The following is a 17,150-nucleotide window of genomic DNA, read 5'->3' on the forward strand; positions in this document are numbered from 1 at the left end:
GTACTTTTTGTGTAAGGAAAACTGCAGATTAACATTGATTTACATGTTTATTATTGTTTTTATCTTTTATCTTTAATCTTATCAAACAGTCATCATTGGTGATAAATAACCATCATTTCATTTTTATTTAGTTTTTCTAAATTAGCATTAAGGATTTGCATGAATGAAGCTGAGATTCTGTTCACACCAGAGAGGAAAAGCTGTAGCCGGGCACGCTTTAGGCCAAAGTAGCCCGTCCAGCCTGAAGATGGATGGCTGTGTTAGTGGCACTTTGATTAACAGCTCCATCTGGACTTTGGCTGGTGGCTCACCAGTCTGGAGCTGCTCCAAGGAGACCACGCTAGCCCAGCTGTGCTGAAGCAGGCAAGGCTTTGGCTGATGACTGAAGTGGCAAGAAAATCCATCTTTCTGTACTGAGCCTCCAATGTATTTCCCTCTTCCACATACACTGTGTGATTGAGGATTTAGTGCATGTTCTGATGAATACACACACAAACACTCATCATTTTCTCTTTCACCTAAATGGCACCTCATCTCAATGCAATGTTGTTGGAATCAACGCTGCTGTTGTGCAATGCAGAACTTCGCTAATGATTCTTCTCCGTGCCGCCATCAACACATCATTCAGTGCTCCTTTTGATGATTTCACCATTATGAGGGTGATAAAAGAGCCCTGGTGAATTTCAATGCAACATATTTCGGAGGGGAATACTACTGATAGATCCCTCCAGGAAGCGCTGTGCTAAAATAAACCCATGCACAATCACATATTTACTGCCAGCTGGTTAAAGATAAGAGGAGAATTTGACAATAGAGAGAAAAAATGAACAATATAAGCAGAGAGTAGAGCAGTATTTCCTGTTTTTGGGACGTCCCACATCATTTGAGTTGATTCCATGCTGAACTCAATTAATTAATCCTAATTTTACAGTTAGTGACTGTGAGCATACACATGCACTCTGGTGTTCTATATTATCAGGTCTGCATACTAGATAAAGTGTGTTTAAGAGGCTGCATGCATCCAATTTACTAATAATCCTCTTTTTTCATCACCGTTAAGGGTTTTGGTTGGATATGTTGAGACCCAAGTTTGTCTTCAGCACTCAACTCAAATCAGCAGAATTTGTAGAAGGTCAGTTTTGGGAGTCACTCTGCTTCAAAAGACTGCTTGCCTTAGATATTTATTAGCATTAGCATTTATACATTAGCAATCTGGGACTTGATGTTTCACAAAATGAAAAGTCTAAGGATGAGGCGATCTGTGGAAAATTGTCACTTTCTACCTCCCTTTCTTCAAAACCAATATGTTGAATGAGTGTTGAGATCCCAGATGTGCAATGAGGTCACAGTTAGATGGGCAAAGAGCCAGGCCTTAACCAGTAGGCATAGATGTCGTATGTGTTAGTGAAGTTGGGATTCATTCATTCGCTTGAGATGATCTCATTTCCCCTCCCTCCCTCCCTCCCTCCCTGTAGACTGACTAAGGTATTCCAAATATCCAAGACTGCAAGTCATGTAATCCATTAGCTTAGCTTGCAGGAACCACTGCTCTGTGACACACGGTGAGGGGACAGATCTGGACGATTCAATACTTTATACAATGCAAGCCCAATTGTGAATGACTCATCTCATTATTTTGATTGGTTTAAGAATTTGCCTGCGACACAAATCTGTATGTCAACCTCAAGAAGTCTTAATTCACATTTAAAGTTCATGATCATCTATAAATCAGCGTGACCTTTTAGAGGGAGTCTTCATTGCTTTGTTTTAGCGAAAGATATATTGATGTTTCAAACAATCAGACAGCTTCAGACAGTCTATGTTATTTTGATCTAATTCATCTGTCTCTTGGTAATATATTGCATACTAATAGTATTTGGTCTAGTGACTGTTTTAGGCTTGTAAATCACCCAAGAAGTTTTATTTTTCCTATTTACAGTATGTTAATATTTTGCATACCGTTGGGCCTATGCATTTTGAAGTAATAGTTTAATACAATGTTTGATTTATGGTCTTATCTGTATACTAAACAATTTTACTAATACTATTTTGGGTCGTCACTTGATGTTAACTGGTCACGAAGCAAAACCAACTGAAAACCACTGCCCTAGAAACACATATACATGGCCTATATGTGTACATATCAAAACCTTATCATTCTCACCTTGTAATTCTGCACAATTCCATTTTGCTATACCATAGCTATTTGAGTGCATGAATTACAGAAATATATTTAAAAATAATACAAAAACTTAGATGTCAGCACGGCGTTGTTTTTTTGTCTTAAAAAAATAGTTCTTGACTTTCATTGTGTAACCAAAAGGTCAGAATCTGAATTTAAAAACTGTCTATATGAGGTTCTGAGGACCAAAGAGAGCACATCAAGAAAAAAAGAGAGATTTTATAGAAAGTTAATTTGCAGAATGACAGAGAAGTCTTTCTTTTGAAAAAGGAACAAAGGAGACTGAGTGGGGGCACAGGACTCCCGAGGGGGAGGCATAAAGTCAGCTTCACATGTAAGATTACTTCAAAGCGTGAGAAATGGAAAAGTGCTGTTTTCCTCTAGAGTATTTTGTGCTTAGCAGTGGAAAAAAACAAGTTACTTTTTGAAGTTTGTTAGTTTTAATGATTATTAATTTATATTAATTTACTGGTGGTGCTAAAATCACACCATTTGAAAAACATGCCTTCACCAAAAACAAATATGTGAAATATTGTTTGTTCATTGAGACTTCATCCATTATATAATGTAATAAACATTTAGTGTTAAAAAAAATATTGTATTTAAATTTTTATCTAGTGGTCTTTTTGGACCTCCTCGATGATAAGCCTACTCACTTTTTCCATTCTAGCTGTCTGGTCAAAGGGTTTGAACCCACCCTCACAGTTACCATTTCTTCTCTTTGTCTGATGTGTGTAAATGTCACATACAAAAACTATCAGAGGTTATCTATCAGAGGTTTCACTGCAGTCCTGAGGTCACACACACACACACACACACAATGTATATTTTGGGAGTTTGTAGCCCGGGTGTAATATGTCAGGCTTTCTTCTGCTGACTGGAATTTCACACTGTTTTTGTGGCTTTTGATCACATGACTGTTAAATAGAGGAAAGGAAATGGATGAGAATTGAAACTGTGACATTTTAACAAGTGTCACCTTTGTTTTAATGTAGCCTTAGGCCAGCAGTTTTTTTAACCTTACATTGTTCAAGGAAATAAGTGCCATCATTATCATTGCTCCAGAGAACAAACAGAACATAAAGGCTAGGCATTTCTCTCAGATAAATGTGTAGGGTCTTAAACTGACAGAATTTGAAGAAAATGTTTTTGTCAGTTATCTGTAGGCTAGGTAACTAGTTAGGCCTACTGTGTAGCTTTCGTATCAGATTCAGTCAGTTACGCTCAGACTGTCATCAACACCTGGTAGTACAGAGGATCCATATGTTTGTAATATGTATGCTTTTGTTTGCAAACTGGTATTACAATGGTTATATCAAACTGTGTATTGTGATAGACCTGCATATCCTGTCTGCTGGCAAAGAGAAAGCAGCTACAATTCAAGACAGTCACAACAGCTGCAGTTTCCATGTTAAGATAATTTTGTGATGGCTGAATCATAGAAAGACATTCACAGAGAACAGTGGCGTTTTATGAGGAGATTGATGTCTGCCAGCGATTATTGAACTCTTGGCAAGCAGCGGTTCCCAGGAGACTGTGGCCACCATCTGGACTGGAAAGAAAGAGACGCAACAACCCAACCCCCCCCCCCCCCCCCCTTCACGAATTCCCCATGTTCTGTTGTGCTTGTCTTGCACTAATATGTAGAAAAAAATAAGTAAAACTGAAAAATGATACTGTGTTAAATGTTCCACCCAGTCTGATTTAGTGGCATAAATATACCCAGCATGTGAAAATGCTTCCTCAGGCTGATGGAAAGGATGAGCTGAGCACTGTCCTCCACAAAAATGACATTTGGTCCATTACATTCTTTTTATCGTCCATTATGAGAGGTTGTTAACCAAGTTTGTTAAAGTTCAAAATTTCTGCAGCAATCTGGAGATAGTTTCAAGGCAAAACATTTTGAAACAGAAATAATCAATATGCTACTGTTCAAAAGTTTTTTTTTTTTTTTAAAGAAATTAATACTTTTATTCAGCAAGAAATTTGTCAGTACAGATATTTAATGGGGGGAAAATATATTTCAAAAAAATGCTGTTCTTCTGAACTTTCTATTCATCATAGAATCCTAAAAAAAGTATTCATGGTTTCCATAGAAATATTAGTGTTTTCAAATTTCAAGTGATAATAATAAGAAGAAATGTTTCGAGCACCCAATCAGCATATTAGAGTGATTTCTGGAGGATCATCTGACACTGAAGACTGGAGTACTGGCTGCTGAAAATTTACTTTTGCCATCACAAGAATAAATTACATTACAGCTATTTTAAATTGTAATAGCATTTCTCAATATTACTGTTTTTACTGTATTTTTTATTTTATTTTTTATTTTAAAAGTCTTGGTGAGCACAAAAACATTGAAAAAGCTTACAGCCAACAGTAGTGTAGCGTCAGAGCCAGGTATGAAAAAAAAAACAACAACGGCCAATGAGGCAAAAAGATTATTTCCGATATTTGCAGTGTAACAAACCTTTATAAAAACATCCTCAAACTTTTATGTATTTACTCTAACTGAGCATTTGCATTGACTGCTTTAGCCGATGATGTCAATGAAAGTGTGTTTAGCACCAAACACTTGTGCCTCTCAGTAAGAGCATGTAGTGTTCATTAAAATGGAAATTAACAAACAATAACAAAAAACAATAACTGCCTAAGAAAGCAAAGTGTCGCAAAGACTTGCACATTAAATGGATAATTCGCCCCAAATATGCAGATTCATATAAAAAGTAGTTCTGACAGGCAATATTGTTGCATGAGTAAAACGAATAGCACATTTAAAAAATATCTGATGTCTTTATTCACAAGGGCAGAACAGAAAGTCAAATAAAAAAAATAAAAAAATATTCATGATTGTTCTTTTTTCTCCATATACACTAGTTAATACACTTGTGCTTAATACTCAGCAAAATTAAATTACAATAAAATCAGTGGGAGCCTCAATATTTTAAGCAAAGACAATTCAAGTAAAATATAACAACAACACTGATCTTATCAGGGAGACAACTCTATTGAAAGTCTCAGAAGGTAAACATGATGATATTCACAGCTGAAAGAAAAGGATAAAACATAACCATAATTTTAAAAGTATATACTGCATAAAGTGTGCTAAGGTGACAATGCTTCTTCATTCTGTGATTGTATTTTAAATGTTAATAATCTGATTGAATTCAAGTATTTAAATGTGAAGCAAGTGTAAACACTGTGGCTCTGTCACAGCGTTTTTTTTTTTTTTTTTTTTTTTTTGTCATGTCATCTTGTGCTTCAACCAATAGCATGAGTCTGGGGTACAGCTTCCTGTTTTTCTGTAAAATGGCCTGACAGATAAGGGGGGGAAAGGAGTGTTTGCTAGTTGCACTCAAATGACACACTTTACCTTTAAGATAAAATAAGTCAATGCCAAAACCCCCCAAAAATTGCAATCATCGAAAGGAACAAAAATACCGGTAAAACAGAGAACAGAGAGAGAAAAGAAAAAAAAGGAAAATCCACAAATCCATATTAGTCATAAACCAGTTCAAAACAAACACTCATTTTATGATTCACACAGAGTTTGATATCTGTCAGTCTACTGTAATCCATTAGATTAGGCAAAGTGAACACACTCTTTAGTGGTCTGCATTATCACCATATAATCATAGCTATACATATAAACCAATTTTCACAATATTGGAATTAAATTATATTACACAAGCAGTGGCGGTTCTACATTGAATTACACCCTAAACCAATTCACCTTGGTGACCACATAATCATTTTGTATTACCTATTTTTCTTAGCCATTTCGCACAATTCAGAAAAACAAAAATGTGCATGAACTATAGGCCTGTATTTATAATATATTGAATGAAATGTGCGTTAATTGGAAGAAAGTCGAGGTGTGACTGACTTTGGCCCACTAATTCCATTAGAGTATTGCTCTATACAGTGGACCTTGTCCATTCCATTTGGGAGAGACCCAGAGGTGAACTGTCCCCCGCGCCATGCCACCGCTCCCCTTTCCCCTTCTCACACAGCTTCTGTGCATGGCACCTTCTCAGCAAGCAGGGGCGCCAATTTGCCAATTCCCCACACAGTCAAATGACTGATAACAGAAAACCGCTTCGCGGTGGTGATGCAGAAGATTATTATTTTTTTGCTCGTGCCCCCCCTTTTGTATCATGAGAAAATGCCGCCCCGGGCGGCTGCCCGGTTCACGCGTGCTAAAAACCACTACTGTACACAAGGGTTATAGTTATTAACATATCATTTAGAATTCTTCAAAAAGTCGTTAAGCACAAAGTTTGTGAGTCAAAAAGTTCAAAGACATACTAAAAATACTTTAAGCCCGCATATGTGAGTCTACCACAAATCTGCAGGAGCCTCGGTTTGTATAAAAATCAATGTGCAACAAATTCTTTATCACAGAGATCTGGTAACAAACTTACAAAAAGAAATACAAAGTCTATGTACAATGAGTCCACCACAGATCAGACGTCATACTGAAGTCCTGGGTTTTCTAATGACTAACTGGACGGGACCCTCAGAGACAGTTTTAATGATGTTCCAGGCATCGTAGTGCAGAAGGCCCTGCAAAGCCCAGCCGTTGATGGCTAGAAGTTCATCTCCGACATCAATGACCCCGGACTGTTCAGCGGCTCCTCCTGAATGGTGACAAAGAACACACAGTCTGAACGTTACACTCTTCCTGAACCTTTCTGTCTTATCATGCTTGGTGATGAGCTAAGTGTTCTCTTGATACATATATTACAACTTTTGTCTCCTCCTAGTGGACGTCTTCAAATGTTTTTATAGAGCACTCACCACGGAAAATGCGTTTGATGTAGAGAGGTCGATCTCCATGGGCAGATGCTTTGCCTCCGTCTAGACTGAACCCTAAACCAGCCCTAGTCTTCTGTAACTCCACACTCAAAGCCCCGTCTGGTCCCACTTCCACACCTACAACACACCAAGAAGCCAATTAGGAACAGAAAAGGTTATTTATGCTATAAAAACCCAAGCCAATAAGATGAAGACCAATAACGGGTTGATCTTTGCCAAAAGAGTGACAATGACTGCAGAGGCTCACTTGTTTTATGTTCTCTGCTGCTGTCTCTATGGCCTAGAGTAGGACAGATTCCAGTATGAAGGGGAAGTTCTTGTTTAGGTGATTTTGGCTCAGTGTTCTTGCCCTTCTGGATGATCACTAATGCCTGTTTTGGCAGTCTGGTCTGATGAAGGTAGGACAGCGCCTCTACGTGTGTGAACCCACTCATGCTGGTCCCGTTTATTGACAAGATTCTGTCTCCTCTGTGAATGGTACCTTCCACGCCTGCTACCCCTCGAGCGAAAACCCGATGGACCTGCAACAAATGAAATTTCAGTTAACATTTAGTACAGTACTAAACTTAGTTTAGAAGGTAACTTAATCTTATTTGACTCATAAGATTTTTATTTTTTATTTATTGATTATTTTATTTCATTTTATTAAAAAAAAAGCTTTTAGTTTTGCTTGAACAAAAGAGCTTACAGTCATAAATTTCTGCTCCAGATCTACTCCACCGGCAATGCTGAAACCCAGTCCAGATCCTTGCTCTTTGGTTAAGATCACAAAGTAAATGCCATCTTTAACCTAAAAAAAAAATATAATATATATATATATATATATTTTATCAAGTGAAATAAAGAAAGCTATAAATAGGGTCCATATAAACAATGGCTGCTCTGGTAGGAAAATAGACTGATAAAAATAACCAAAAAGTATGAGTTTTATAAATATTAATAAGCCCACAAAAAGACATTTCTGTAATTGCTATCTGAAGGCATATCTTCTCCAACCTTTAAAAAGAAACTTCAGAATGCCAGATCATCTTTATACTTAAAACATTAGCTTTCTAAATGGACATTAAAACAATTTGATATGTAAACAAATCATTTTGTATAACATTTATGGAACATGAAAAATACTGAGACATGATAAATTACCTCTGAAAGAGTGTTTGTTTCCTGTATGAGACTTGTCACATCCACTTTGGTTGTGAGGGAACACAGGACATCTTGCACTTTATTTTGGTCCAAAGGAGAAGATTCAAGGTCTTTCAAACTGTTGAAGAAACACAACACCAATATTAGCTGTAATACTGTTTTTTCCTAGTCAGGAATGTGTTAAAATGTTATCAACTAAAGCTTGCTGAATATACTGGATGTTGTTTTCATCAGGAACATTTGTGCAGTGTCTCAAAACACAACAATGAAATATAAAAAATATATAATATGTGCTGAGATATGCAACCCTAACGATAACATAAAGCACCACTATAATATAAAAACTTAAAACTTTAAGAATTTAAATATAAAAATACTAAAACAAAAAAGGCAAACTCAGTCAACTAGTTAGTTGTTGGATGACTAGTAAACTATTGTAATCCTTTTACTATGAACTATTTTTTCATTGCACATTATAAACAGGTCTTCACTCACCTTATAGACCAGCATGAGAGCCCTTTGATCTGGCCTTCATGTTGGTCCCCACTGCTGGTTGAACCAAGAACCCCAGTGTCAACACTGCTCACCACGGTGCACTGCAGGTTGTGTGATGTTGGGTCTATGGATCTGCGAGGGTGGATTTCCAGCTCCGTCTTAAAGATCACATTTTCAGGGTCACTGGTGAAATCCTCAGTACACAGCTTGTCCAGTTCAGGCATGCTCAGTGCCCGTATCTCTCTCAGTTTGGAGCGCGACAGGCCTCCATGTATGCGGGCATTGCGGGAGCGAAGTACTGGTGGTGTGTGTACAGCAGGCTGGTTCTGAAAGTCCTCGTTTCTCACCTTCTCCTTCATAACAGCTTCTGTGGTTCGGTTTGGAGGAGTTGATTCAGAGATGGTGACAACTGAAGTGGAAGATGAATTCTGTGGATATGGTGGAGATGGGGTTGAGCTCAAACTGTCTACACATGAGCTGAAACTCCTCCTCAAAGAACGGCTGTCACCGGGCTGACTGCTAACAGATCCAGCATGCCCAGATAACCTCCGGTTCAGAGGTGACTTTGAGTTATTAGCATAAAATGGTATGTCTATACACTTTACAACAGATTGATCAAAGCTGGCTAGATTCTCAAAGGACTGGATTCTTTGACGAACTGAGAAGGGGTTTGGATCAAGAGACCAGCTAGTGTCTGTAGAGCAGCTCCTGCGGTCTAGTCCCTTTAGGTACAATTGGGATTTGCTTGTTTTGAGACTAGAAGCAGCTTCTTTATTATTTGAGTTCCTGAGGAGATTTTCTTCCTGGCCGTTGCAATACACCTTTTCAGCAGTTTCATTTGTTTTATTAGTACCATCATGCTGAGAACAACTAGATGAAGAATTAGTTGATTCTAATGGGATTGTGAGTCTTCTGTGAGAGGAGTCTGAATTCGATTCCTCCCACTCGACTTGATCAACCGACACTGAGGCCAAGTTTAAATGACCTGCATTCACAACTTCCTTGCGTGTCAGCACAGGTGTAGACGAAGAGGATGAAAGTCGTACCTCAATGAAAGTTCTTTGAGTGTTGACGACAGTGACGTCTGATTTTAAGACTTGCTCCATTAGATCCGAGACTTGCTCCTTCTTGGAAGGCTTGTTGATGGAATTTGTCTTTAAGACACTGGACACAGTTGGTTGACTTTGGTCAGTTTTACAAGAAGTAACCCCAATCTTCTCAGATGTTCTGGTGGATTTAGGGCTACCAGTTGGTGTGGTTCTCTTGGAGAGAAGTTTAGGAGACTGACTTGGGGAGCTGAGAGCTTTTTTCTGTCCTGGACTTTCCACCCTGGGCGATCTAGAGACAGACTTTTCTTGGTCTTTGGATTTACTCTTAATACTTAGACCCTTGAGTTTAGAAGAGGCATTTGACTTTTTATCATCAACTTTGAGTCTAGTTCTCAGCTGGGGTGAGACAGGGGTGTCATTAGGGGATTTAGTTCCCAAAGATTTGATACAATAAGAGGTGGATTTACTCTGGGTTTGGGAGAGTGATGATTTCAAGTCAAGTATAGGAAGAACTTTCTCTCTCTCCTTGTCTTTTGGAGCAACTGTAGAGGAGGCCTGCCCACTAGTTTTGCCATTGGCATAATTTAACGCCTTGGGCCCTGACACAGTCGATCCCAGCGGCACTTGCCCAGTACTGAGTTTCTCTGCTGACAGAGATGCATCTGAGAGCAACTTAGTTGTCCTCTCTTGACTTTTTGGGTCGACATGACAGTTGCTCTGAGTAACAGTGGGATAAGTGACACCTGTTGGTGTTTGGCAGATTTCAACAGATTTTGAAATAGTTCCACATTTTTCATCAGTCTCGCAGTTTGATGGTGTTCTATGAGATGCACAAGTTGCCTCATGTTGTTTGGGAGTGTGCACACTATCCCCATTTAAGAGATCATCACCTGAAACTTGAGGGCAAAGTGGGTCTGGTAACTCAGAGACAGAATGACTGTTCTCTTGCAAATCCTTGACTTGCATTGTGAATGAAGGCGTGTTGCAGAGATCCATACTAGCAAGTGTCTTGTCAACATTTTGGCTATTGGCAATGCTTTTTCTATATGCCAGAGAGCTGCCCTCTGATTTGCTGAGTGCAGGCTGACTGACAGAGCTGAAACAGAGCTCAACCTCCTCCTCATCTGAGTCAGCGTCCTGAGAACCCTTACAGCGACCTTGAGACGACCCTACTTTGACAGCACTGTCTGCAGAGTCACTCTTAGAGTCATTATCTTCCACCAGACTGTACATACTTGGTTTCTCTCCATATCCTTTCTCTAAAGGGACAATGTCTTCTCCCAGATTACTAAAGTTCCTTGAATAACTATTTAAAAATGTCTTTCCTACAGGAAAATGGCAAGCGCTGTTCCCCACATCTAGGGCAGAGAAATCCTGAGGGTTAGGTTGTGATTGTGCTGCAGTCCCTCTGTTGTCTACTTCACTACACTCTTCTGTTTTTGCACTTGCATCTGTGGGACCCAAGACACTTTGGTCTTTTTCTTTGCTTTCTGCTGAGTTCAATTCAGTTATGACATCATCAGTATTAGTGACAGGAATGCTGTTGCTATGGACTGCTAATGCTTGCTTTACATTTGTTTCTGATGAAAGGCTTTCTTGGGCTGTAACTAGAGTTTTATCCACATGATTCCTTTCCTCTGGAGGTGCCTCTAATTTAGATGAGCCCTCACAGCCAGAGGACATAATCAGGCAAGAAAGTCGATCTACAGCTGCAAATATGGACAAAAATACAATATAAAAAAAATATTAATACTTTTCAGGTATTACAAATGTTCAGGTTAGTTAATAAACACTTCAAATCAATATTAGGCAGTTAAAACATGGCAAACAGTTAAAGAAAATCACTGGATATGAAGGCCTTACATCAAGGTAAGTTCTACAATATATGTGCACCGTTGAGGGCTGCAAGAAAAGCTACAACTTGCTTGTTTTAAAAATCAACATTCCATTGGAAAGCTATTCTGACTATCCCTTTCCATTCTCCTTCAAATATGCATATCAAATTATACTAAAAAGAAACCCAGAGCAGTACCTTTGCAGTTCATTTCATAGTCTGATATTTCATTGATTCTGTTATTCATTATTGTTGTTCAAAGTCAGCACCACAGAGCCAAACTCTGTAGGAAACTTTGGACTACTATGAAATAACTTCTCTGAAAAAGTCTGAGAGTTTTACTCTCACTTTTACAAAGACAATCCACAGAGAAAGGATTTTTGTATTGTTTCCGATGATGTAATACTGTCATCCTAGAGGCATATAAGACTGTACTCATTTTTATCTGAAGCCGACACCTCTGAATATTCCATTCACAATTAAACAGACAAATGTAAAACATGTCTCATCTCCTTAAATATTTATTGCATTCAAAGGGTATTTTACTTTGCATAACTGAAAAAGGTAGACCTGGTGGTGCATTCAACATAAGTGAGTGCATGTTATTCTAAACATCATACAAACAGCTGATAAATGCTCATGCTTACATAAATGTATATGAGCATAATCGCTAATGTATATGATGAACAGGGTCAATCACATACAGTATAAACATCAGATGAAGGGAGGTATAGACATACAAAAACAGACACATGACAAATATATTAACACACTATATAACACTATATTGTTTCTTGAGGCTATTGCTCTGCATGATCAGATTCAAAAGATCTGAGAGTTATGAGAGTTATGTTTTGACCAAAATCTTATGAATGTCTTAGTCCATCTTTCATTTAAAATTTGAATGTGGCAGTCAGAGCAATAACACCAAATCTAGATTCTAATTGACTATAGCCTCTAGGAAGCATTAGCGCTGTTACTCTACACATCTATGGTGGCTACGGTAGTAAAGTAATCAATAGTCACCATTGACAAATAGCCAGGGGCCTGCAGTTCCCTTTGACCTGGTGAAGGGTACTGCCAGAAAGGGGAAGCCTGTAGTACTCTTATCTCTTTAAGGCAGCATGGGAAGAGACAGACTGATCTCTTAATTGCAGTGGCAATTCTAACGGTGCTAACAGTCTCTTGTAAAGGATATACTGTACAAGACCCGCTTATCCTGCTATATTGTTTATACAATTAAGATACAGCTTTAAATCTGCTGAAGCACCACAGTCTGGGGGAAGGGAGGAGGGAATGTGGATAATACTTTAACAAGCCATCTAGAGCAATATGACACTATACATAACACAGCATTGATTACTATTCTTGATCATAGCAAATTCACAATGTTGATTATTAGATTGCTAAAATTGTAAATTGGGATCAGTATCAGTATAGTATAGTCAGTTAGATTAGGGAAAACATCTTTATATTTTAAGGAACTGTTAATTCAAAAAGGAAACCATTTATGTGGTTCGAACCCCTTATTTTCTTTCTTCCTAAGAACAAAAAGGAAAAATTGTGTAGACAGATTTCCTCATAATTACAATGAAAAGGGGCAAAAAGGATGCAAAAGCACCACAAAAGCAGTCCATGCAACGTGTACTATTAGAAGCTACTTCTTTCGTGACAGTAAAGTCATATTCAACCAGTTTTACGATGCTGTTACAGTGAATTTATCTTCTTTTTTTAAGAAACATCAGTCGCCATTCCTTGTAACTTCATGGAAAAGAGCCAGCCTTCAAAATTTCTCCTTGTGTGTTCCACCGAAGAAAGAAAATCATACGGGTTTGGGACAGAATAAGTGTAGGTAAATGATGATAGTTTTCTCTTTGGGGTGAACTGTCCCTTTAAAAGGGATCATCCTTCTTTTGGAACATTTAAATGAGCAGACGTACATGGGGAAAAAATATCACCAAAGCTATTATCGACTTATCATTGGTTAACTCCAGGAAGCAATAGATACAGGATGCTGACTGCAACTCACCTGAGACTGGCTTCTTAATCTCTAAGGTCAATGTGATTGGCAGGTTGTGCATGAGGTCACAGATCTCCTGATAGGTGGATGTACACACAGTAGTGTCACCAATTGTTACAATCTCATCACCCACGCTCATCTTCCCTGAGGCTTCCTGAAGGAATACACATTAAAGAAATGGGTGAAATACATTCCTCAGATTAATTCTGGAGATATCTCATCCATGCCTCCAAGCACAACCAGCTGTCCGACACATCTATCATCTCAACAGTGAGGATGGAAATCATAAAGAATTGAACAATTCCGGTACCTTAACAGTTCCATTAACATTTTTTTTTTCAGTCTTTTAGGGAAACAAATACATAAATAAATATAAACAATTAACCTTCCAAATGATGAGATCATTTAAAAAATAAATAATTACAAAAGGTTTGTTATAGAAATATAATGACTCTTCTGTTTAGAGGTGGTATGAATGCAACTCAATAACTGGTCTTAACAATACATCAAAGACTTGTTTGTTTAGGAACCACACTACACTGAGGAAGCCTTGTTCAGTGTTAAAACTCATTACAATTAATCAAAACATTCACAATTTCCAACCTACCCTTTCTGCCACACCTCCTGGCCTCAGGCCTGTGATCAGCACCTTGAGTGGAGCAGACTTAATCTCCAGATCCAAACCAAAAGACTCTGACTCACTACGCTGGAGCACTATTGTCTCAATGGTGCAGACCCCTGCTAACTCACTGGATTCCCCCTTCTTGCAGTGCAGCATCCTGCAGGGCGGCCGCATGCTGTTCTGTGTAACCTGGGCAGGGGTTGCTGGGAGTAAAGATGGTTCTTCACCCTTGGCTCTTTGTGGAGGGTTGGGACACTCGATGCTCATCATGCTCTTGACACGAGTCACGGCTTTGTGCTCCAGCTTGGGTGAGCGTTTGACCTCCTGCCCTTCGCGATGTGGCTCTTTTTTGACACCCAGGTTTGTTCCTCCAGCTGCCTCTATACAGCGAATGGGCATGAAGGGAGATTCGGCTCCAGCTGGGCAACTAGGTCCTTCCTCAGATTCTAGCGAGCTACCGCAGAGAGGAGTGGCCGGCTCACTGCCAATCTGCCTGTGGCTCTCACTGCTATCCTGGCTTTCATCATCAACCTCAAGAGATGACGTGGCTATTACAATACCAGAGTCTTCCTCTTGGTGCTGGTGGTGGTCACCATCCGAGACCCCACGGAGAAGGCGACGGAAGGGACCACTGTCTTCTTCAAGGCCAGTCTCGTCATCACTAGGCTCATCCTCATAGCAGATGACCCGACGCTGACGAAGAAGTGGGCTACGTACAGAACTCGGGCTGCTTCCCACGCTGGCCTGCTGGGGCATGTCAGCAGTGCGACCAGCCCCTCCAGAGGCTTTACAACATTCTGGGGTTGTCGGACTACTTTCTGAACCTCTATAGGAGCAATCCCGATAAACTGTTATGATAAAAGGACAGAAAAACACACACTCTAGTGACAAACTGTCACTCATTTTTTATCAACATGACACTTTAGATTCAGTTATGTTACCATGTGGCTGAGGTGCTGCTGATTCCTCCATAGATGTATTACAGCTCCTGCTACTGTGCAGCATGTCGTCATCACTGGATCCCATCGCCATGGTCTCAGAGAGGGAAGAATGGCTGGGTACTTCGTGAACTGAGAAAAACTGAGAGAGCTCTGCCTCTGAACTCAATGAGCCTTGCTGCAGGGTCAGATTAAGACACAAAATTCAAATCTGAACATCAACACTAAGTAGTGTGCATACAATTGCCTCAAAAAGATTTGGGATTAACCCTAACCAAAACCAAGTAGCTTCTGCAAACAAATAATGCTAGATTTTTCAGAACTAACCTAAATTTTTTCCTTTTCACTTTTTTGCACCGTTTTTAATTATTTTGACCAACTAAAGGTTATTTTTAGTGTATGCAAGAAGTCAGTGGTCTTAATTTTGAACAATAGAGCTTGCTTTATCATTTGAAATTCAGCAAAAAATATTTTTGTAGACTGTTTGCTTGAAAAGTGGCTTTTAGCTATATGTCTTTAAAATAAATACCACTTAGTTTGGTATTTTGTTATTTAATGCAAAGTCATTCATTTTTATCACATTTTCAGTTACTTAAGTGTCTGAATACTTGTTTCATTGTACCTAAAATGCAATTCAAATGAAGGAACGTTTTATGGATTTGATAAATTCCAAGTCTATTTTTTCACATAAGTTGAGTCCTCTGAAGACTAAAGCTTGTAGTTTACCCTGCTGGCTGGCTCTAGGAATCTCTTCATGGTCCAGCTGAGAGCAGGATTACCCTCACCCTGCTTGGCTTTAACAGTGGGAGATGGACTCTTGGACGGCAGGCCTGTGAAAGAGCAAAAAAAGAAAATGACAGACAAAAAAGGCATGCTGTATTTCTTGCTGAGGCACAAATCACTGATTTCAGAGACTACTGCATCAGAATTTCAAAACAATATTTGGAAACTAAATAAATCAAAGCAAAACCAGAGCTTTTCAGAATGTAACTAATATTTGTTTTTAAACTATACCCTGTGGCTTTTAAAGCCATGAGAAGCATGATAACAAGTGGCCACAGTCAGACCAGAACAAAACAGGCACTTTACCGAGTGTGTGGGAAGAATGAGTATCTCTGTGAGTGGAGCGAGTGATCACTTCATCCATCTCCTGTTCAGACACCTTTGAGTGAGAGATGATGACACAAAACACTCAGCCACTGAGTCTCACGGACCATGGAAAAACATTGCTATAACCTAAGCACAAGTCTTGATTAAATATCAAGTTTCATATCTTGATCCAGTGTTTACTTTAAAATGAGGCGAATGACAAAATATCATTTCTGACCACCAGGAGGCACTGTCATTTAAGCAGATTAACCTGCTTCATAATTCTGCTTTATTCAACTTTAAATGTAATCTCATATAACCATTTTTATGCCCATGCCAGCCTTACCTTACTATCAATGGAGACTTATTTTTTATTAAAATAATAATAAACAAACAATAATAAAAACACAAACAATCACGATTTCAGACATCAAATTCAAACATTAAAAGACAAAAAACATTAAGAAATGTGTGGTTCTGTTTCTGGCATTTCATTAAAGAACACTGATTACATTTAAACAATGTGAACCATTTAGCCAAGTTGATCTGATAGCACACTTTGAAGTGCTCTGCTACAGGCAGATCCCTATTTACCTCTGCTAGAAAAGGCCTGACTGACTCGAGATGATTGACTTTTATAGACTTCAATACAGATCTTTCTCAACTAAACAAAATTGACTAAATTGTCTAAACACTTAACATCTTAATTAACGACACTTTGATAAAGGCTTCTGACCTTCTGTCACATGGTAAGTGTTAAGCTAGTCCTAACACTGCTCTGCTCACGGCACATTAGCACTGGCTATCATTTATTAGGCTGAGTGAACAGTCAGAATATTCTAACCACCAAAATATCCCGCTGTACCCCACCCCAGCGCACGTTTCTCAACATCTCGATTCATTAGGTGGATGGAAACCAGGCTTTGCTAGCAGAAGGGGAGAGGAATGTTGTGTACTTTT

The 17,150-nt window shown here is 38.8% G+C and overlaps 1 protein-coding gene across 4 annotated transcripts in view; it reads right to left on the reverse strand.

Annotated features, from left to right (window-relative positions):
- Positions 1–4,943: 4,943 nt before the first annotated feature.
- LOC109046994 (PDZ domain-containing protein 2-like) overlaps positions 4,944–17,150 on the reverse strand; it is a 72,397-nt gene continuing 60,190 nt past the window's right edge. For all 4 annotated transcript variants that reach the window (XM_042756596.1, XM_042756597.1, XM_042756598.1 and 1 more), the window contains 11 exons: positions 16,191–16,263; positions 15,828–15,931; positions 15,105–15,279; positions 14,149–15,011; positions 13,551–13,695; positions 8,639–11,396; positions 8,144–8,261; positions 7,689–7,790; positions 7,248–7,521; positions 6,983–7,117; positions 4,944–6,822 (listed from right to left, as the gene is read on the reverse strand). In XM_042756596.1, the coding sequence (XP_042612530.1) occupies positions 6,656–6,822; positions 6,983–7,117; positions 7,248–7,521; positions 7,689–7,790; positions 8,144–8,261; positions 8,639–11,396; positions 13,551–13,695; positions 14,149–15,011; positions 15,105–15,279; positions 15,828–15,931; positions 16,191–16,263 (4,914 nt within the window). In that variant the 3' untranslated portion in view covers positions 4,944–6,655. The remainder of the gene's footprint in view (positions 6,823–6,982; positions 7,118–7,247; positions 7,522–7,688; positions 7,791–8,143; positions 8,262–8,638; positions 11,397–13,550; positions 13,696–14,148; positions 15,012–15,104; positions 15,280–15,827; positions 15,932–16,190; positions 16,264–17,150) is intronic.

This window comes from Cyprinus carpio, chromosome A5, assembly GCF_018340385.1.
Source record: "Cyprinus carpio isolate SPL01 chromosome A5, ASM1834038v1, whole genome shotgun sequence".
In the NCBI taxonomy this organism is placed as follows: Eukaryota; Metazoa; Chordata; class Actinopteri; order Cypriniformes; family Cyprinidae; genus Cyprinus; species Cyprinus carpio.